This window comes from Mixophyes fleayi, chromosome 3 (genome assembly GCF_038048845.1).
Source record: "Mixophyes fleayi isolate aMixFle1 chromosome 3, aMixFle1.hap1, whole genome shotgun sequence".
Taxonomy (NCBI): domain Eukaryota; kingdom Metazoa; phylum Chordata; class Amphibia; order Anura; family Limnodynastidae; genus Mixophyes; species Mixophyes fleayi.
Genome location: NC_134404.1, coordinates 187930774 through 187953638, shown reverse-complemented (window position 1 = coordinate 187953638; position 22865 = coordinate 187930774). Strand labels below are relative to the sequence as shown.

Here is a 22865-nt window from a genome sequence, read left to right as displayed (position 1 = left end):
ATTTCTAGTAGCATTCTTCACATATATCTAAACAGATTTCAGAGTTTGAGTCCAGAGACTTGAAAAACTGGGGTTCCGCTTACTTCTTGTAAGAGAACTAACTGTCACACTGAGGGGTTGTTTTGCCTTCCTCTGGTTCAACACAGCAACTACATATTTAGGAGTTGCATTTCTTGCAGTTCTGGATTACTGATGCAATGATGATGATTATCAGCAGCACTATCTATCTGCTTCTGATACCTCATTGCGTATTGACCCCTCCAGCTGATATAAATCACTTGCGTTGCTGCTATATCATATGAAGTTGCAGTTGTCTATCCGCATTACAAACTACAGAAGAAAAAAAGAATCCTATTGTAAAGAGGAAAACAACAGATGTTTGTAATTTAACTAATTTGTATTTGTATTGAGTTTTTATATAGAAAATTTGACTTTTGCATTTATTAATAATTGTCAAGACAATATTCTCATGTTTTTCAGTTGCCAAGATGTTTACCAGTGTATATGGTTTACAGCGCCTGTCAATGGGAGATGCTATCCGATTTGTGTTGGAAAACCAACCAGACACTGAGGTTGCATTACAGATAAAGAATCATCTTGTGAAGGGATTAGTTGTACCTGATGAGCTTGCAATCAAGTGTCTAGAAGTAGCCATGATGGATATAACATGCAATACAACAGGGTAAATTTAGTTTTTATTCTTAGGAACTATTATACCCACACTGGCTGCATCCCCTATACCCTTCTGTTACATTGGTTTAGTTTAGCCTCTCTTGTGATCTATTGTGGGGTCACGCAGGGCAAGTGGAAGGCATATCTCAGTATTCCAACAAACTTGTGCGTATGTCCCTTCATGTTGTCTTCCAAAAGCCTTTATGTGAAAATAGTCTTTGAACAGTGACAACTTCCATTTTAGGATATATTGGGCCTGATTCCTTAAGGAAACTAAGGCAAAAAAAATGAGTAAGGTTTTCCTTGGACAAAACCATGATAGAATGCAAGGGGTGCAAATTAGTTTATTATTTTGCACATAAGATAAATACAGTTTTTTTCATGTAGCACATAAACACTTGATAGCTTTATTTTTACACTGAAATTTAAAGTTGAACTAGGACATGCCCTACCCCAACTATAAATCTGCCATCACATTTTAAATTTAGCTCTCCCTCCAAAGGAACTTGGTTTTCCCAATGTGCAAATTTTTTTGCTTTGCTTTCCTTAATGAATCGGGCCCATTATTTTCAACAAGGTATTTAAGATGGATCCTGAAACCTTTCCAGCTATCCTGTATTGGCCTAAGCCTGTTTTAAAAGCTACCCAAAAATTCCTTGGCTTCAGCAATTAACACCAGTTCATTAACAACTATTCGTCTGTGATTGCTCCCATTACAGCTCTTACAAAGTAGCTAACTCCAGCCAGGAACATCCTGAATCCACCTCTACTTTCCTTTTTTTAGAAAGAGAGTTTATCTCTACAGTTCCTGTATCCCTTTCACCCCTCCTTCTTAGAGACAGGCACTCCCAAAGGCGCATGGGCGGCACCCTAACTTTCAAAAGGGCTGTGCATTACTCTTACTTTCAGTAATAAGTTAAAACAATACAGGTAATCAAATAAAAAGACACCTATCCATAATAACATATTAGCAAGCATTATAAGCAAGCATTTTAAATCGGTGATGCAACCTATAAACAACAAACAAATGGGACAATAGAGCAGAAAGGAGCTGGGGCCGCAGGTAAAGGCTAGGAAATCCTAGATCTGCCTGTTGCTCATCTTTGGTTTAGGCGCCTCCGGAGTCTGGTAAACGTACCCTCAGGTGTATGTCTCAGATATCAGACACTTATCTATTCATCTATTTGGCTTGTGACCTTTCCAGTCATTCAGGCAATAAGCAGTTTTCTGTCTTGCTAGATGAAATACAATCTGATTGGATTTTAATCCTTTTGGGTGACTTTTCTTCAAGTACACTATATACTTGGAGGTGTTTTGTCTATAAACTTTTTACATTTCCACTCAGATCACTGAGCTGTTTACATTATCGTCAGAATGTTTTACAGTTTGGCTGACCATCCCACCATACGTGCACCTGATTTTAAAAATAAGGTTGACAATCTACATGGACACATGTCTAATAAAGTAATTTGATGACTTGAAAGTGCTAGAGAACAACTTTACACTAATTGAACATTTTATAAAATGGTACAGATAACAGTTTTTTTTTATCCAAATTACCAATTTTGGAATTATTGTAAAGCTACTAATATAGTTTAATATATAATAGTTCATTGTACTATTTTCAATACACATACTTCCTATAGGTGAGTTCACAGTTCGTTTGTGGATTTTTACTTTTTACAATGTCTATTGTCATTAGTGTTTGTGTTGTTTGATGGATCTGTAATATAAAGCTATGTATGTACTTATTAGTGGAAAACATTGTTTTATTATTTAAGCCCTAACGTGCAAATTAGAGATGCTTGGGCTCGGTTTTCTGAAGACCGAGCCAACCCGAACTTAGGGGATCCGAGTAGGCTCGTGAGTCGTTGTCCTTGGATCTGAATCGAGACAATACGTCATTGTTGCGTTGTCGGATCTCGCGGGTTTTGGATTCCATAAGTACCTCCCTCCCCAGGAGATCCAGTGCCATTTTTCACACAGAAACATGGGTAGCATTGTTCTTGTCAATCTCCAGTCTCCAGTGCCATTGCTCAGTGCCATTGCTCATACAAAAACAGGAGGGGTAGCAGTGTTCTTGTCACTTGACAAAATTGACTGGAAATTAATGTTATTGAGGTTATATTATAATAATGTTATTGAGGTTATATTATAATAATGTAGGAACAAAAAAAGAGCCAAATTATGTGATTTTAGAAAAAAAATAGGGAACCAAAACACACAAGGGCAGTTTTGCCAAAGCCGAAACCAAAACCAAAACACGGGGGTCAGTAAACATCTCTAGTGCAAATGTGTTTCTTTTTTGGCCAAAATAATTCGGTTTTGGGGTGGGACATAACATGCGGACATACTGTGTGTTCCTCACTGAAATAAAATAAAATTGTAATATGTCTAATGAAAAATAATCCATAATGAAAACTTTTATAGTATTATCTCTCCTTCCTTTCCCAACCCCTCTACCTATCCTCTCCTCTCCTTTCTTGTCTAGCCTTGGTGGTTGCACTATAATGTCCTCTTCATTCTATGTAAAGGTAAGTGGTCTTATTTGGTAGCTATAAAGTTCTGAAAATCAGAAAGAAAAGAAAGTTATTATTGCTGATGTCAAGTGTCATTCACATTAATCATCAAGCACTAATTTTTACAGTCACTGTGAGGAGAACTGCTACATAATTTATTGAAGGGGATGCCAAAGCCAGTGTGGGGAAAGACATGGGTAATTTTCAGTGTGATTCAAGACATGGATAATTGTCTATGTGATACAGTATGTTTTAGGCATGGTGCCCCAAATGTAAAAAAAAACCATTTCCAAGCATTCAGAATAATAGGCACATAATAGTATGCAGTCGTCCTATGTATGTTCAGTTACCACTTGTTTAAATAAATGAGCATTAAAATAAACCTACTATTTTTATCCACAGAGTTGTTCTTGATGGGTTTCCTGCAACTAAACAACAAGCTGACCTTTTGGAAGCATGCAGCATCATTCCAATAAAGATCTTTGAGCTAGAAATACCTATGCAAGAAGTTTTAAAAAGAGGTATTCTTGACAAGAAAGATACAAAAAGGTACCAAAAGAAGTGTCATATATTTTGTGTTACAGATGATGCAGATATTGATGTTTGAATTTAATCATTTTAAGGTACATTTGACTAGGGTCTGAACACCTTTTTGTATTCAGGCTTAAGCTCTTAGTTGCCCATGTAGTCAAAGTTTTAAAAGTGGTGGGAATAGGACAAATTGCAGCCAATCAGATCATCAGAATGCTCACACCATACACAGTCAATTCATCAGAATGTTTACAGCATAGACAATCAGATCATCACAATGTTCCCAGAAGCAGGAGACGGCAATTGTGATCCTTCTCCTTCAGTAATGTCCCTACTTGGCAGGGTTGTCCCTGCCCCCGACCCAAACTGTTACCTGTTTGTTTATTTTGAAATGAAGGAAGAGAAGCAGAGGGAGAGAAGGGGAGGAGCGGGACAGCAGAGAGACAAAGGGACTCCTACCCTGATTAGCTGTCTGTCAGCCTAAGCATCCTGTAAGCCGACAGACAAGAGATGAGCCAGTCAGTCAGGGGACTGATCCCTGCTGTAAGCAGGAATGCATTTAATATGGTGACTGGTCCCTGGGAAGAAGCCAGACACCAGGAAGAACCAAAATGCCAGGGCCAGCTAGAGCAGAGCCCTGGGTCCCCTTCAACCATGCCACCACAATTGTGGGTGCAGGGTGAGCCCATACATCAGGGGGCTGTCTTGGGCTCCCCTTATTTATGGGCCCATATGCACTGCACAACTTGCACCCAAGGATATAATCATCATCATCATCATCTGTGACAGGATGAACCGCCTATGCCACCCTCTCTGTTGTTGCTTGGAACCAGCTGGGCTTACTTTACCACCGTTCCCTTTCGTTATTCCGAATATGCTTCCCCTGCTGCAGTAGGAGGAGCCTGCTGCCACCACTGGGCTCCTTTATGTCGCCCAGAACCACGTTCCTTCTAGGTAACTGTCACTGCTAGTGTACACGTGCTGGTACACTTGGGCTGGTACCCCTGATTAGGGTGCTGTGGATGGATTCCCCTGGTCTATCACACTGGCCAGCAGTACTGGAGAACTGGGTCCAATCTCAGTGTCACTCACCGGACTGTGAGTGCCATTTCTCCTGTGTTCAGGAACCGTGGCCGTCCGCCATCCTGAGGGTCTGCATGTGCAGTCCTTATTAAACCTTCAGTACCTGTTGCTTTTAATTGATTGGATGATCAGGCAACCCTCCCTATTTAAACCACCTGTGATCATTACCTGGTTGCCTGATCTTGGAGTCTCATTCCCCATGAGCCTCTGAAGGTGTTCCTGTGTTTCCTCGTGTATTCAGCTCCAGCTGATTCCCGTCTACTACGTTTGTGGTTTCCAGACCACTTCAACTCTCCTGTGTTCATCGTGCCTGCACTCAGCTGATTTCTATCTGCTACTGCTGCCGGATTCCAGTCCGCCTCAACTCTCCTGTGCTCATCGTGCCTGCACTCAGCTGATTCCTATCTGCTACTGCTGCCGGATTCCAGTCCGCCTCAACTCTCCTGTGTTCATCGTGCCTGCGCTCAGCTGATTCCTATCTGCTACTGCTGCCGGATTCCTGTCCGCCTCAACTCTCCTGTGTTCATCATGTCAGCTCTCCACTGATTCCTATCTGCTTCTACTACCGGATTCCAGACCGCCTCTACTCTCCCGTGTTCAGCGTGTCTTCCCTCCGCTGCCTCCGCTACTACTGCCGGATACCAGACAGCCTCAACTCTCCCGTGTTCATCATGTTTCCAGTTTTACTTACTACTGCTTCCTGAGTATTGCTCCGTTGATACTGGTTACCTGCCGTGCGCTGCACCAACCTGATTACCGCTTCCATCCTCAAGTGGTTTCTCCTCCTGCCGGCGTTCAGCCGTTCAGGTATCCCTGCACGTCTCACTGACAGCCTACTTTCCTGAACCGCGGTATGCATACCTTCCATTGACTTTGCTTTTGTATTGCATATCCGTCTGGACTGTGTTGTGTTCATCTCCGGAGTCTTCTATCTACTGAAGCTATTGTGACTATTGACTTTGTGTCCTATTACCTGGATCGCTCTAGTGACTTTGTATACTTCAAGCAGCGCTTGTCAGTTATTATTGTATTTCGGATATCATCGTGGGATCAAGTTCCGTGTGCCCTGTGTATCCTCTGCATTACATTCATCTCCTTGTGCCCCTCCTCACATATATATAGCAGTGGTACAACTTGCTATACGCAGACCACTGACTTTCCCGTTATCTACTTGCACCTGGAATCCATTCCTTCACTATAGACAGTGGTACAACTTGCTATACGCAGACCACTGACTCTCACTATCTCCTCGCTACTCCTGGACATTCCTCCTCACTATAGCAGTGGTACAACTTGCTGTACGCAGACCACTGACTCTCCTCACGTTTACTTGTCCATCTGGTTCCTCGTGTACATTCATCTACTCATTACCAGTTGCTGCTAGTCAGACTTTCTTTGAGCATTCTCTCACCATCTGCTGATTCTCCTGTTCCGTTGTCACCCTGCTACCAGAGAACCATAGTACCAGCTATATTACTCTGGTAAATTCATCATCTGGTGATATCCTGGGCAAAGACTCCTAGTGCCCGTGACACTCAGAAACAGCCGGAAGACAGATTAGATTTAGGGTCTAATCTGTAGGTCACAGGAATACAACAATATTGAAGATGTTTTCAAGCAGGTCTTTGAAGCAAGTGTTGTTTATTTGCTCTGACACTGGTTGAAGGTACCAGGTGATCAGGTCAGATGGAACATCAGAATGATACATTTCAGTATACAAGACAGCCTGTGTCCAAATCAGTTTAAAAAGCACTATTTTTAGAATCAGGATGCCATGTGTTTACCTAAACATGGAATTACATGCATTGCAAAGCTAACAATATTTACACTTATCTGTGAAATTCTAGAAAGGCTGTGATGTCCTGCATCTTGTTTTTAGACGCAGGAAATCTAGCAGCACTCCTTTAATTAAACCCTCCTGTCTTCAAGTTGGACCTTCACACATCAAAAGATCTAATTAACATATGGGGCCTTTCTTCAGACAGTTCAGAATACACATTCCTATAGAACGTCACAAACCCCAAACAAGTCATTTCCCCACATCACAATACACAAAAGACTTTCTAAACAAAGGCTCATTGTGTCAGATATATACATAAGAAATCATGCATTCCCTCTAGATTAAAACAAACAAGTTTCTTCCCTTGTCTCAGAAATAACGGTTTCCTATATCAAAAAATACACAATATCAAAAATAAGAGCATTGGCAATTATATAAATAAGCGCCCTGCGCTATTTCCTTTAAATAAATTTATACCATAAGTTATTTATAAATGATCCAGTCACACATCATATATTTATATAGCTTCACTAATTCCGCATCGCTGTACAGAGAACTCGCTCAAATCAGTCCCTGCCCCATTGGAGCTTACAGTTTAAATTATGCTATGCCATAATTACTGGTTCGAAGTATAATATGCAGAACTTTATCCAGTACTGTGTTTAACAGGGAGAGACACTTCTGCAGAGCCTTATTTGGTGCCCATTCTACTATGTAATTGTATCCAGTCTAGTATGCAGTGTCATACCTGGTATCCAGTTTAGTCACCTTATCTTTTTCCAAGACTAATATGTAGAGCAGTGGTTCCCAAACTGTGTGCCTAGGCTCCCTGGGGTGCCTCGGTGATCTCACAGGGGTGCCTTGGCCAGGGCCAGTGGTAAGCAAGGCGGGGGCTACTTGGTAATTATTTTGGCTTAGGGGTGCCTTGAAACAATTATGGAGACCCTAAGGGTGCCTTGAACTGAAAAAGTTTGGAATCCACTGATGTAGAGCCTTATCTGGTGCCTTTTGTAATATACAGTACCATATTAGATGCCCAGACTAATATTTACAGTCTTATCTAGTGCCTATTCTAATATGCAGAGACATATATGATGCCCAGCACAGGCTTATATGTAGTGTCACCATATCTGTGAAGCGATGGGCTTGTTGACACATTTTCAGTGAATCAGATCCTTGCCATATCAGCTGATGTGGAGATGTGGAGGTCCTGATGATCACTGATGCAGTCATAGTCGCTGCCCTGGATCATCCACATAGCTGATAGGCCAAGGCTCCAGGTCGGTAAAATGTACCTGCTTTGGTTCTGCCCAGCAATGTCTGGTTTCGAAGGCGATAGGAGGCAGATTCGGTAGTAAATTTACTTCTTTTCAACCCACTACCATCACATGCATAACAGTTACCCACAGAAGGTGATCAGAGGGATGGGGGTTCACAGGCCTAAATTCAAACTCTGTCTTCCATAGGCACAGTCCTAAGTTTGGCCCTGAATCTGTGCTCTCTTCAAGCACTGGACCAGCATGTAGTCTTGCCTTCATGCTCGCCTTCACTGTTGCATCATCCAATCTATGTCAGTGAAAGCCCTCTATGCAAATAGGTTTTCACTGTGGGAATTTAAAACCCCTGACAAATGGAGCAGCAATGGGGCTGACATATAAGCAGGATTGCATAGTATGTCCTCCCCCTGAAGACACTGGGCCTGATTCATTAAGTATCTTAACTTAAGAAATTTCTCATTTCAGTCTCCTGAACAAAACCATGTTACAATGCAAAGGGTGCAAATGAGTGTTCTGTTTTGCACATAAGTTAAATACTGACTGTTTTTTCATGTAGCACACAAATATCAACTTTAAATTTCAGTGTACAAATAAGCTATCAAGTATTTGTGTGCTACATGAAAAAACAGGCAGTATTTAACTTATGTGCAAAACAGAATACTAGTTTGCACCCCTTGCATTGTAACATGGTTTTGTCCAGGATACTGAAATAATAAGTTTCTTAAGTTAAGATCCTTAATGAATCAGGCCCACTGTCCTCTTTAATATTTACTGGAGAGTATATATAACCAACAATGCTAATTAAGTAAGGGTTTGGAAAACATAGACCTTCTAGAGCTATTTAATGTATTCCTGAAAAGAAAAGGCAAAGAAAAGTGGTCATATGCTGTAAAAGTTAAAGTTTGTATATATTCTGAATTAAAATTCTAATCATTAGCCACCATAACCTTTTGCTTTTTTTAAAAAAATGTTACAGAATGCTGTACCCTGCACATGATAGTGCACAGATATTAGCTGTGCGTAACTCCAATTATAAGCAGGAGGTCCAACGTATAAAGAAATATTATAAGATGCAACATAAAAACTGGCGTGAAGTAGATGCCATGCACAGCAAATGGTGGGTTTCAAACAAAATTATTGAAGAGGTCCAGGCAAGCATCAATCAAGTACAATCCTATCTGCAAAGAATAAAAGAAGGTACAAACATTTTTTTCATTGCTGTTTATGTTATATTTTGTTATGCACCACTGAGGCTTCCTGATAGGTCTGATCCCTTTAAATTTACTTATATAACATTCTTGTTTAACTAAAATGACTGTTAAAAGGAAGCCATTGTTGTTTATATTATGATAAAATAAAAAGATATCTGTCAATCGCATCATTCTGTATTTGCCTGGAGATAACAGGCAAATATATTGTAAGTCCCATACTTGCCAACTTGCTGAAGTTGGCTTCCGGGAGCCTGCCGGGGGTGGTGGGTGTGGTGGGGGCGGGGCTCCAAAAGTCGTGTCATTTTGGCCCTGCCCCTGTGACATAATGACGCAAACGCGTCATTTGACAGTAGGGGGCGGGGCCAAACGCAGCGATTCCCGGATATGGGCAGAATTCTGCCAGAGGCGGGAGATTGCCACACTCTCCCGGGAGTCCGTGAGACTCTCGCAAAATGCAGGAGTCTCCCGGACATTCCGGGAGAATTGGCAAGTATGGTAAGTTCTAATACAGTCTATGAATGCTGAGGGCAACATTTGTAAAGTGTATAAACATAAGTGTGATAAGAACTTAGTGCTTACACTCAGGCCCGGCGCTCCCATTAGGCAAGGTTAGGCAATTGCCTAGGGCGCCGGGACCTGTCATCATCACGGCCCGACAGTGTCTGTGAGTGGAGGGGAGAAGACAGAGCAGAGAGGAGCAGCTTCATGCAGGTAAGTTAAAGAAAGACATGGGGAGGGGTGGGGAGGGAAGCGCAGCGGCGATTTTTAAAGGGGGGGCAGCGGCGATTTTTAAAGGGGGGGGGGGCGGGGCGATTTTCAGACTGTGCCTAGGGCGCCAAGGACCCTAGCACCGGCGCTGCTTACACTGCCAACTATGTGCAGGCAAATAGAGTGTCAGGTGCCATGGAACTGAAATGTGCAAGCACACTGTACCACTAAATAAAAATATCACATATCTTCCATTGCTGTGTGGTCCCTTCATCAAGTTACTCCGAAATGACCAACAGTTCAGCCTACCTGACTTCCACTGCATTGCCTGCGAGTTATTAGAGGTTATAAGTGAGGAGATCTCCATTCTCCATGTCCATGATACACAAGCCAACCAGCAACAAATAGCTGGATGGAACCTCTGAAGAACAGTTATTTATTACATTGTGGAATATAAAATCATGACATAGACACAGCTTACCTGTGCACATAATTGCACTCAGATATGTTATTATCTTTATAAAGCCATGTGTTTGCTTGGACATTATGGTAACAAATTGTGCCAAAATCAAGTGAATGTTAAGTATTACAAAGACAACTGGCAATATTATGACATTCAACTAATTAATTGATTCAGCTGAAAATGAGATTGTCTATCTGAATTCCAGGTCTTGCTGATGCAATTATATTACTATCAATTCTCACAGTTAGTAATGTGTTTATCATTTGACCTTAATTGATTATGGTGTCATAGGCAAAACATAATAAATAGATGTTGTTGCATTATGGTCTGAACAGGTAAAGCTGCTGCTATTGTTGACTTCTGCATCACCCCTCAAGAGCTGCTGTCTCGGCTGGGAGAGTTTGCACAATACTGTCCTGTGAGTCTGGCACAAAGGGGGGAGCTTGTCGATTGCTCTGTAACATCATCCCTGCAGTTTGCAGCTGAATTCCGTGGGCACTACTACAAAATGGCTTCACAGAAGGAGCTGGATGTAAGTTGAATTCATTATCATACATATGTGTCAGAAGTAATAGCTTTACTTATTTCTGAAAGTTAGAGTTAATTAGTATAATCTTTGCTATTTCACATGAAAGATTGGTAACTGTAACTTTTATTATCTCATTATAGCTATTCTATATTTTGTAGTTATATTGCATTTATGTTTTGTGGAAAATTACATTAGTGAATTAAGTTTTTATAGATCATGTAAATGAGTGATATAATGAGTGATATAACACGGTGTGCGTATGTTTCTCAAGCATATTGAAATGTAATTTCGCTGAAAACTGCTCTATGTGAGTTTAATGCTGAGCATAATGATGTATTCCCCATGTGCCATAACAGCCCTTGTCTATTTTAGTCCACTATGGGAGTGTCCAATACAAGGTTTTTGGAAACAGGTTATATATTTTGTAAATGACAACATGCTCATATGATCATCTGATGTGTTTGCTTAATATAACATTTGAATTATCCCAAACCGACTCAGACCTTTTTAAATGAAGTACTGTTCCATGCTTGTAAGACCACTACTACTACAAGGTGGCTGAGCCCTACAACCCTGTCCCTGGATGGATGAATGGATGGCCTTGGTGGGAGCCTCAGCTTATAAAACATGAATTTATCAACCCCGAGGATGTCATGGCAACTTTTATAATGTCTGACTATGTTGCCTAGTGTGTTCTGCCCTCTTTGATCCAGACCCTAATAATACCCTCTGTTTCAGAAGGTTTTGTATATTGTCCAGTATACCCCCCTTGAGACCCTCTGTTCCAAATGTGTGGTACATTGTCCAGCATACCTCCATGAGACCCTCTGTTCCAGAAGGTTTTGTGTATTGTCCAGTATACCTCCATGAGACCCTCTGTTCCAGAAGGTGTGGTACATTGTCCAGTATACCCCCCATGAGACCCTCTGTTCCAGAAGGTGTGGTACATTGTCCAGTATACCCCCCATGAGACCTTCTGTTCCAGAAGGTGTGGTACATTGTCCAGTATACCCCATATAATTCCAGCTATTTGCCTTCCATGCAAGCACTCTTTGCCGGTCATTAAAATACTGGTTTATATCAAAGACCCTGTTATGTAATCACAAGCTTTACTGTTACTGTACTGATCTGGTTGTGACTTTAGTTTCATTTTTGTACAATACATGTAATGCATAAATGTATTTCTTAGTGTACATAAATGCATCCTTACCTATTTATGTGCAAGCATTGTAACCTGTGATGAAACCCTGAAACATAGTACAAAAATGTTCAACTTTACTTCATAGAATTTTGCTACAGAATGAATAAACAAAAATATAGAGATCAGTAAAGTTATAATGTTATACTCAGTGGTCGAAGTGGACATTTAGAAGTGGCCATATGGAATACCAATGTATACACTACCACTTCGACCACTTGTCATACTATTATAGCAAAGCTACATTTAGTATGTACCTCTATAGTAGTCTTTGTATGTTTCCACTAGATTTGGTTCACAGGTCTACTATGCATTGTGATATTACAAAACTAATGTCAACAAAAAATGTGTAGGTGAACAGATAACATAATGTTTAATACTATATGTTTGCTTACAGGCATTTTTGCAAGATGCAGAATTATATGTGCCTCCATTGGCACCACGTCCACTCCCTCCTCCCGAAATGCTACCAAAGAAATTAACAGTGGCTGATGTAAAGTCTAAATTCCCCAAAAATGCGGAGATGAAGGGGTATTGTCCGGTTACCTACGTGGATGGAAAAAAGAGGTATGCAGATCAATATTATTTTATTTTATTTAAATGTTATGTACATACACAAACGTATAGCAGCAGCTTAGTATAGGACTCGGAGTGTACTACAAGAAGCATAGACGTTGGAAACATACAAGAGGTCTGTTCCAGGAAACTGGAATCCACCAAAGAGAGGCCCAGTGAGGAGCTGAGGGACCAGTATTAGAGACTGTGGTGCGACCTGCAGGAGACAAGTGATTAAAGCGGATAGCCTAGACAGATAGGTGGGCTGTTCACCAAGACAGTAGCCCCTTCATCATTCTGTGTCATCCTGCCCCCCCTTCATCGCTCTGTGTCATCCTGCTCCCCCCCACCTTCATTACTCTGTGTCATTCTGTTTCCCCCCTACATCACCCTGTGCCATTCTGCCTCCCCCCCTTTTTATCACCCTGTGCCTTTCTGCTCCCCCCCCTTCATCACCCTGTGCCATTCTGCTCACCCCTCTTCATCACCCTGTGCCATTCTGCGTCCCCCCATTGTCTCCGTTCCTTTACTTACCTTCCTATTGGCTCCTTTCTTCTCTTCTCTTTTCTTCTTGCTGGCTCCTCTCTGCGCCACTCCTCACTTAATAAAGGCGTGATGAGGTCACGCCCAACATTCAGTTCAAACGGAGCAGGGAGGAGGGGAGCAGATACCGCAATCACGTGAGTATTTTTTTTACTTTATTTTTTTAAAAGTACCCAGCTCTCCAATGAAGAGGGCAGAGCCATCAGGCGCAGGGGCCCACTGGGGAATACCCCGCTCCCCGGCGGGCCAGTCCAATCCTGCATATATGTATATTAAAAAGGATTTGTTCTGAATTGTTGCTAAGTGGATTCAGTGCTCTTTGGCTTATTACTTGTTTCTGAAATTTAGCATTTTCAGTAGCAGTTTTTGATGTATACTCTTCAAACACTGTATCAGTACGAAAAAATTACTTCCGTACATGACATTAACATAAGGAATTGCAAGAAGATGCAAACCATCATATGATAATGCTGTATGCTTTATGGTTGTGCAGGCTTTATATGAGAAATCATCATCATCATTTATTTATATAGCGCCAGCAGATTCTGTAGCACTTTACAATTGGGAACAAACAGTAATAAAACAATACTGGGTAATACATACAAACAGAGAGGTAAGAGGGCCCTGCTCGTAAGCTTACAATCTATGGGACAATGGTTGAATACACAAGGGTAAGTGCTACATAATATTGAAAATTTGTCCAGCTAGAATGTAAAGGTTACAAAGTATTTGGGCTGTATGCTCAGTCACACAACTATGTTGGTCAGAGGGTTGTTGTCTTGTGCTAGCTGTGTAGAGGGTGGTAATAGGGTAACCTAGGGAGATTAAGAGGGTGGTAGAGGAATATTATAAGCTTGTCCGAAGAGGTGGGTTTTCAGAGAACGCTTGAAGGTTTGAAGACTAGATGAAAGTCTTGTGGTGCAAGGGAGGGAATTCTATATAGTGGGTGCAGGCCAAAAAAACGCAGATCCTGTGCAGAACGGAGGTGTCGAGTTGGGAGATATTTTGAGACAAATGAGGAGATGTACTGTATGTTGGTGCAATTTTCTTGATGACTTTGTATGTTAGTAGAAGAATTTTATATTGGATTCTTTGAAAAACAGGCAAAGAATGTAGACTGACAGAGTGACTCAGCAGACAAAAAATTATTTGCAAGGAGAATCAATCTAGCCCCTGCATGCAAAATAAATTGTGGCTCAAGTCTGATTTTGGGAAGACCAGTAAGGAGGGAAGATGATGAGTGCATGAATTAAAGTTTTTTCAGTGTCTTGTGTGAGATGTTGTGTACGTATTCTGGAAATGTTTTTTAGATATATGCAGCATGATGTAAATATAGAGTTGATGTGGGGAACAAATGATAGTTGCGAGTCAAGGATTATACCTAGGCAGCGAGCTTGCGGGGTGGGATTTATGGTCATGTTGTCCACAGAAATAGAAATGTCAGGCAGGAAGCTTCTATTGTTGAGTGGGAATATTATTATTTCTATTCTTGAAAGATTGAGTTTGAGTTGGTCAAGAGGACATCCAAGATGAAATGGCAGAAAGAAAGGCAGTAACGCAAAACACAGATGGTGAGAGATCAGGAGAGGATAGATAAATTTGTATCATCCGCATAGAGATGATACTGAAATCCAAAGGAACTTATTCGTTTTCCAAGAGAAGTGGTGTAGATAGAGAATAGCAGAGGACCTAGGACTGAGCCTTGTGGTACTCCCAACTGATAAATGAAGCGGAGTGGAGGTTGTTATAGAAAAATTAACACTGAATGAGCATTTAGATAGATAGGATGAGAATCAGGATAGGACAGTGACTTGAAGACCTAGAGATTGTAGCGTCTGTATGAAGAGAGAATGGTCAACATTGTTGAATGCAGAAAAGAGATCCAGGAGAATCAGAAGAGATTAATCACCTTTAGTTTTAATTGTGATCAGATCATTGACAACCTTGGGCAGCGCAGTCTCTGTGGAGTGCTGAGGGCGAAAACCTGATTGAAGAGGATTCAATAAGATGTTTGCAGAAAGGAAATGTGTGAAGTGAGTGTAGAAATTCTCTCAAGAAGTTTGGAGGGGCATGGGAGCTGAGAGATGGGGCAGTAATTTGAGAGAGAGTTTGAGTCAGAATTTTTTTTTTTTTTTAAATAGGAGTAATCACTGCGTGCTTGAATAGTGATGGAAAGATACAGATTTTAGTTTGAGGTGGAATGAGCACAAGAGACAAGGACCTACCAATTTGTGAGGGTATGGGATCAATAGACAGGAGGTAGAGTAGGAGGATAAGAAGAGAGTAGAAACTTCCTCTTCATTCGTGGGATCAAATGAAGAGAGGGTGACAGAGGATGCTGGGAAGGAATTGAGCTGATTGCTAGTCGAGGGAGATAACATTTCAAGTCTAATCTTATCAATCTTGTCCTTGAAATAGGAAGCAAAATCCTGGGCACTGATGCTAGTCGGAGGGTTTGGGATGCGAGGATTGAGAAGAGATTTAAATGTGTTAAAAGGGCGTTTGGGGTTAGAAGCCTGAGCATAGATGAGAGATTGGAAGTGTGCTTGTTTAGCAGTGTCCAGAGCATTTCAATAGGAGTGTTAGATAGCAGTATATGCACTGAAATCATTGGAGGTACAAGATTTACGCCAGTGATGTTCAGCTTTATGAGAACGTTTTGGTAGATTTTGTGTTACTTTAGTGTGCCACGGTTGACAATGAAGTCTACACGGAGTATAAAGAGTCGCTGGAGCCACTTAATCAAGGACAGTTGCTAGGGTATGGTGAAAATGAGGAACTGTCATATCAGGGGAGGAGAATGTAGAAATTGGGGAGATAAGGTGTTGGAAAGAGGTTGAAAATCAATAGAATATACTATCCCTGCGGGTATGAGGAGGCTTGGAGAAATGGAAGATGCTATATATCTTTCATTGAAATACTGTATTTTTACTTTAATTCTTATGCCTGAACAATGTCTCTGATGTCACCTTATGTAAGCCAACGTCCCTTCCGAAAATACATGTTGTATGAAGTAGTTCTTTTCAATCTGTTTATATTTTCTCCCAAGATATGAGGCTCTTGTTCCTGGACACATTGAAAATGCTGTGGAATACAGAGATAATATATATGTATTTAAAAGTGAAGAAAATCTGCAGAGGTTTATGAGGTAATTTTATAGTTGTTTTTAAAGTTTTCAGTGACCAGTTCTAGACTGTGTATACACTCCGTCTCTAGACTAAGATGGAAGCAATAGCACAATCACGGCAACAATATTACATACATTTTCTTGCTGGCTTTTTGCAGGCTAACACTTTAATTGGGGTGGCAGTTATACTTGTAGTTGGATGTATTATCTGTTTTTGCTACCCAAAAAATATAGATAGGTCCTTTTCTATCAATATTCAGAAAACAAATATGTTGCTTTTTTGTTTCCCTGATTCATAGTACATAATGGCTGTAATATGCAACCATTGTGCAACCAAGATAGTGTAAAACAATTGTGTGGCTAATGAAGTTGCATTTTTAGTCCATTGTTAGGGAGGATATGGAGGAAAAAATAATTGTCATAGCTACCTGCAAATATATATTGGGTGTATTCTCCTCACAACAAATACGTGTATCATATAGCCTTATAGAGGTTTTCCTCTTTAAATATTATTTTTTTCGACATCCCCTCACTATTAAGTACTAATAGTACACATGATATCCAATGCGAAATATTTAATTGAAAGACTTGGAGCTCCTGTGTGTGATATCCCCTGCTATGGAGAGCCAAACAGTGCCAACGGTGATCGCCATTGTTCCTGGATATAAGTAATTGCCAACACCCTGCTAAACACAGTGAATGGTCGGTGCTGCAGGGGAGAGCATTAAGTTAAATTGATTTTTAAAGTGGAAACCCCCTTTAGGGTAACATGCCTTTAAAAGTAAATGCTTAAGTTTCTGGGAGATTAAAAAAATAAAGCAAAATAAAGAGTATGCTAAAAAGCAGTAAGCATTATGGAAATTCATGATAGAAGCAGAAGATTTTTATTTTTGGAGCTGTTCCAGATATAACCAGATATAACACATATTGGTTTCTTTCTAGACTTCCAGAAAAATATTGGAATCATAAGCTTCCGTCTAAACTTCCACCAAAGATGGAGCCGATCATGCTGATATCTCTTCCTTTAACTGGATACCTTGAACAGGTTACTATTTAGTGTAAAATGCTGGTTTGATAATTATGTTACTGGTTCTAATACTACTGGTTCTTCGCTATAATTAAAGATGATTAAATGTATCTGAAGATAATGTTAATTTAAATAGGCTGAGTTCACACAGTTATGCAACATGACAAAAATGACCTATATGCACCTAAACATTATTGATACCTTTTACCTCATTCCCAATTCTTTTGGTATTTGTAACTCCGCCATGCCCTTACTTCCCAATATGGAAGAGACACGCCACATTTGGTAGATTCCCTGTTAAAGATCTCCGGAAAATGCTGGGTCCACCTAGGTCGATTTCTGTATTCTATGCTGTGCTGCTACCCCAGCTACTGCCAGAGGCCTTAGACCTCCTTCAAGTTAAGTGGGGAGTTGACTTGGGGGACATTTCTGATGATGACTGGAGTTTGATGCTCAGTGTCACCAGGGAGGACACCATGCATACACTTCCAACAGGCGCACTTTTATGTCTTGTATAGAATTTATCCCACTCCAGTGGTGCTGTACAGGATGGGTAGGCGGGATAGTCCTGTCTGTCTGTCCTAAATGCAACACCCTTTCAGACACATATTGACATATGCTTTGGTTCTTTCCTGTTGTGTAAACGTTTTGGATGGAGGTATGTAGTTGTATTTCTTCCACAGTGATAGCGACTCCCACAGTATGCCCTAGGGTTTGCCAAAGGTCTCACTCTGGAAGAAGGTTTTAATAAACCTATGTTTAAATATTTGTTTAACCCAACTTCACTGGCCAAGGTGATTGTTGCCGGAAGTTGGATGGCATCTGAACCACCCAGTATCTGTCATTGGATTGCCCTGGTAAATTACATCTGGATGCATGACCATTTTATGTACGAAAACAGATAACCTTTACACAAATATCACAAGGTCTGATGTCACTGGTATAAATCTGTTTGTTATTCACCCTCACCAATATAACGACGATGATGATGTGTAAATTGTAGCATTATGCTTTTCCGTCCTCTCATATGCAGCCTCACGTGGCGCCAGCCAAACTAAAAAAGGCATCGATTGTGGTTTTAAGTGTCTAACAGAATACAGTATATTATTCCTCTGTATCCTTTTCTCGATCTCTAATATAGACGTTTTCACGGTACATGGTTAAATTCTTTTTTACTTTTCTTTGTTTGTCTCCGCCCGCAGTGAGGCTAGATTAGCTGGGGTTTATGGGTCATGTGTGTATATGTGTTTGGAACATTTTCAATAAAAACACTATTTTAAAAAAACAAAAACATTATTGTCACCACATCAGTAACATGTGAGAATGGTGACATGCAACAGCTTTTACATGGTCAATACACACATATACACACATTCATCCCCCCCCCCCCCCCCCCCAAGCCACCAGTGAGTGAAGTAGAGACACGGGCATGAATAGTCTATTTCAAGAATTCTTATGCAAAATGCCACCAACATATACAGTGTATATGTAAATAGTTATGGGTATGCAATTCTTACTAATAGAACATAGCTAAAATCCAGTTTGATTGGTTACATAAGGCCACTCTGCAGTATTCATGAATATATAACATTTTATATATATTACAGGTGAAGATGGATGGGTATCTTGCTTAATATTTAAGACAGTAATGAAACTGTACATTACATGTGCAGAACTTAATACAACCTATTTTTTACCAAAGTTACAAATTGTGAGTTTGATGTTATACTGCAATATCCAACTTAACTCAACTGAATAACTGTACCTGGAATACCACCCACAAACACTCTGTGGGATCTATTTATTAAAGGGTGAAAAGCCCTATAGGCTTCACCATATACAACAGGGGGTCACCGCTAGCCTTGGCAGTATGTCATATTATTACTGGGGAACCCACAGTATGGCATCCCCCACAGTGGGAAGCAGCACCAGATGAAAAACTCTTCCTCTGGGACCAGAGTAATGAAAAAGATTGGGACACCTGGTGTAAACACACAGACTTTCAAATAAAATGTATTTGAATAAGACACTCCACAAACCACTTTATTATAAAATAAAATCTTTCTTTGTTCTTTATCTGTCAAAATAATAAAAAAAAACATTCAGTGCTCGTCGCTGAATTACTTTGATTTGGAATGACCATGGGACATATTTACTAAACTGTGGGTTTGAAAAGTGGAGATGTTGTCTATAGCAGTTTAGTAAATATACCCCTTAGAGTTCCATTAGCTGCTCAGCTAATCACAAGTTTTCCCACGCTGGCCACATGTAATTGGCTAGTAGCTAAGGAAAGTCCGGATCAATTAAAGTCACAATTAATTAAGCAGTAGTATTTAGTAGCGAGCCGTTGCATTGGAATTTATGGGTTTTTTCTCTCATTGGGTTACAAAGACAGAAGAATTTCCAGTTATTTTACAATAAAGAATGAAAAGATACAATTTTATTTTGATACAGTGGTAAACAGGGTTTGGGTAATGTTTTATGATTTTTTTTTTTTTACTTTTTTTTGCTATTGTGAAACTACATGGCACAGTAGTTGAGGCAAAAACCAGCTGGAGATTAGCACGAAATGCAAGACTTAAGTTTCACATCCAACTGTCTTCTTTCGCAGAAAGGTGTGCTATTTTCACGTGCATGAAAAGTTCCCCTTATTATGACTTATTGAATTGTCCTATAAATATAAATTACAATATAATCTTTGTACAGCGCTGTGTAATATTACTGGTGCTATATAAACAAAGGATAATAATAAATATATTATAATATTTGTATATATATATATATATACACATAACATATAATATATATATATATATATATATATATTATAATCTATTATAATTACATTATGAAATAAATAATAAATGTGAAATATTAGTTCAGTAACAAATGAATCAGAGGCGTCTATCAAATACATTGACTTTTGTAGATTGAGACAATAAAATAAATGCATGACTCCTTAATGTTGTACCTTTATGCCTCTGACATCTTATGTTTGTTTGTTTTTGCCTAGGGAGCAGCCACCGCTTTAATAAAGGCATTAAATGATGTAGGTTGTCTAAAGCCTAAGTATCCATTTCTAAGTGTAAGACAATCAGCTCTGCTGTACACAGCTTATCATCTAAAAGGTAAGAAAAGTGTAAGGTCAGTTTATTTTAAATTAGAAATTGCTATATTTTATACATAGATTTTGAAGTTTTAATTGCATTGCTTTATATTATAGTGTAAATAATGGACATCCATTATTCACTAAATAATGGAAATTGTGTCTTCCTAGCATACAATCCACAGAAGTCAGATTATATACGGAACAAATACAAGAAGAAAATGGAGCAATTTGTGAAGTGTTGTGAACTCCTGACTTACCTTGGAAACAAGATGACTCACAAATATAAAGAGCCTCAAAGGAGACCCGCTGATTTTGACTGTAAAATGCAGTCTTTTCTTTCACTTAAAAATGTGGATCCAACATGTATTTAGCACTTTTATTAGCAGATATGCAATGAAATGTGTATGTAAACAGTCTCCAAGTACATTTTGTAAAACTCTTTATTAAATATTGTATATGTAATTATCTATGTGTGCAGGGTTATTTCACATATTGAACACAAGTGTTTTATTTTTGTTCTAAAACAATATTCTATAGGGAAAAGAAGAAGATTCTGAAATTTTCTTCTAGTATGGTTTAGAAAGCAAATGTCTAATTGGTTTTCCTGTGCACCGATTTGCATAAATGTCATTCATTGTTTATTTTCTATGAATTTGGTTGCATCTCTACCTCTGTATATACTAGTACATAACTAAGATATAAGTGGCCATAGTGAAACATGATTGTGAACATTTACATTATTACATTTTCTTATAACACATTCCCCAGACCATATGGCAGTATGTTTGAGCTTACCATACTATGTTCAGCTCACAGTTCAAAAATTGTAAGTTGGCATATAAATACACTGTAAAAAAAAGTTATACAGTATGTGTCCATTATAAAATATGCAACATACACCGATCAACCACAACATTAAAGCTACCTGTCTAATATTGTATAGGTCCCACTCATGCTGATAAAACAGCTCTGACCCATCGAGGAATGGACTCTACAAGACCTCTGAAGGTGTCCTGTGGTATATGGCACCAAGACTTTAGCAGCAAATCTTTTAAGTTCTGTACGTTGCAAGGTGGGGCCTCCATGACACAGACTTGTTTTTCCAGCACATTCCACAGATGCTCGATCGGATTGAGATCTAGGGAATTTGGAGGCCAAGTCTACACCTTGAACTCTTTGTCATGTTCCTCAAACCATTCCTAAACAATTTGTGCAGTGTTTCACGGCATATTTCCTGCTGAAGGAGGCCACTGCCATCAGGAAATACTGTTGGATGAAGGTGTGTACTTGGTCTGCAACCATGTTCAGGTAGGTGGTACATGTTAAAGTAACATCCACATGAACCAGGACCCAAGGTTTCCCAGCATGACATTGTCCAAAGCATCACACTTCCTCTGCCAGCATACCTTCTTCCTATAGTACTCATGTGCCCATTGTATGTGCTTTCGTTCTGGCTGGTCTATGGTTTTACAGCCCGATGTGTAGAAAGCTACGATGCACTGTGTGATCTGACACCTTTCTATCATAGCCAGCATTAACTTTTTTAACAATATGTGCTATAGTAGCTATTCTGCGGGATTAGACCAGATGGGCTAGTCTTCACTCCCCAATTGCTTTAATGAGCCTTGGGCGCCCATGACCCTGTCACCGGTTGTCTTTCCTTGGACCACTTTTATTAGGTATTAACCACGTCCTACTGGGAACACCCCAGAAGACCTACTGTTTTGGAGATGCTCTGATCCAGTTGTCTAGCCATCATAATTTGACCCTTGTCAAAGTCGCTCAGATCCTTACGCTTGCCCATTTTTCCTGCTTCCAACATATCAACTTCAAGAACTGACAGTTCACTTGCTGCCTAAAATATACCACCCATTGACAAGTGCCATTGTAATGAGATAATCAATTTTACTCACTTCACGTCAGTGGTTTTAATGCTGTGGCTGATCTGTGAACGTTGCCGGGAAACAGTAGTTATTCAGCACCCACACATTTTCACCTTTAGTTGTCACAGATTTTGAATTTTAAATAAATTGAAGTAGGTTTTGTTGGCACTGATCCACAAATTACAATGTAACATCAAAATAAATATTACAAAGCCTTTCCACAAATTACTAAAAATGAAGAATGGAGATATAATTGCAAGCTGTGGTTTACACAGGTGCTTTACATTGCCTCAGAAATCATACATATCATTCAATGACTGCAACTGGGTCGCTTTTGTAAATATAATTACTACTCTCTCTCTGTGAGGTCCTACAGTATGTCGTAGACTTCAACATAATGATAATAATATTTCATAGTGAAGACAAATGGTCAGATATATGATTAGAGATGCATAAATCTAGGATATAAGACCATTGAAAAGTCATTTGACATCTCTCAGAGCTAAGTGCAGTCCATTGTACAGAAGTGGAAGAAGTAGGAAACTTAAGCCACCCCTAAACTTAGTGGCCGGACAAGAAGAACCCTTCTCAGAGAAGCTACTCAGTGGCCGCGAATAAAGAATGTTCATGAGTCAACAATCTTCAAGGAA

The 22865-nt window shown here is 39.8% G+C and overlaps 1 protein-coding gene across 2 annotated transcripts in view; it reads left to right on the top strand.

Annotated features, from left to right (window-relative positions):
* AK9 (adenylate kinase 9) overlaps window positions 1–20797 on the top strand; it is a 116050-nt gene extending 95253 nt beyond the window's left edge. For both annotated transcript variants that reach the window (XM_075202901.1, XM_075202902.1), the window contains 9 exons: window positions 481–682; window positions 3594–3740; window positions 8839–9059; window positions 10580–10776; window positions 12369–12538; window positions 16119–16217; window positions 17139–17241; window positions 20237–20351; window positions 20501–20797. In XM_075202901.1, the coding sequence (XP_075059002.1) occupies window positions 481–682; window positions 3594–3740; window positions 8839–9059; window positions 10580–10776; window positions 12369–12538; window positions 16119–16217; window positions 17139–17241; window positions 20237–20351; window positions 20501–20703 (1457 nt within the window). In that variant the 3' untranslated portion in view covers window positions 20704–20797. The remainder of the gene's footprint in view (window positions 1–480; window positions 683–3593; window positions 3741–8838; window positions 9060–10579; window positions 10777–12368; window positions 12539–16118; window positions 16218–17138; window positions 17242–20236; window positions 20352–20500) is intronic.
* Window positions 20798–22865: the final 2068 nt, after the last annotated feature.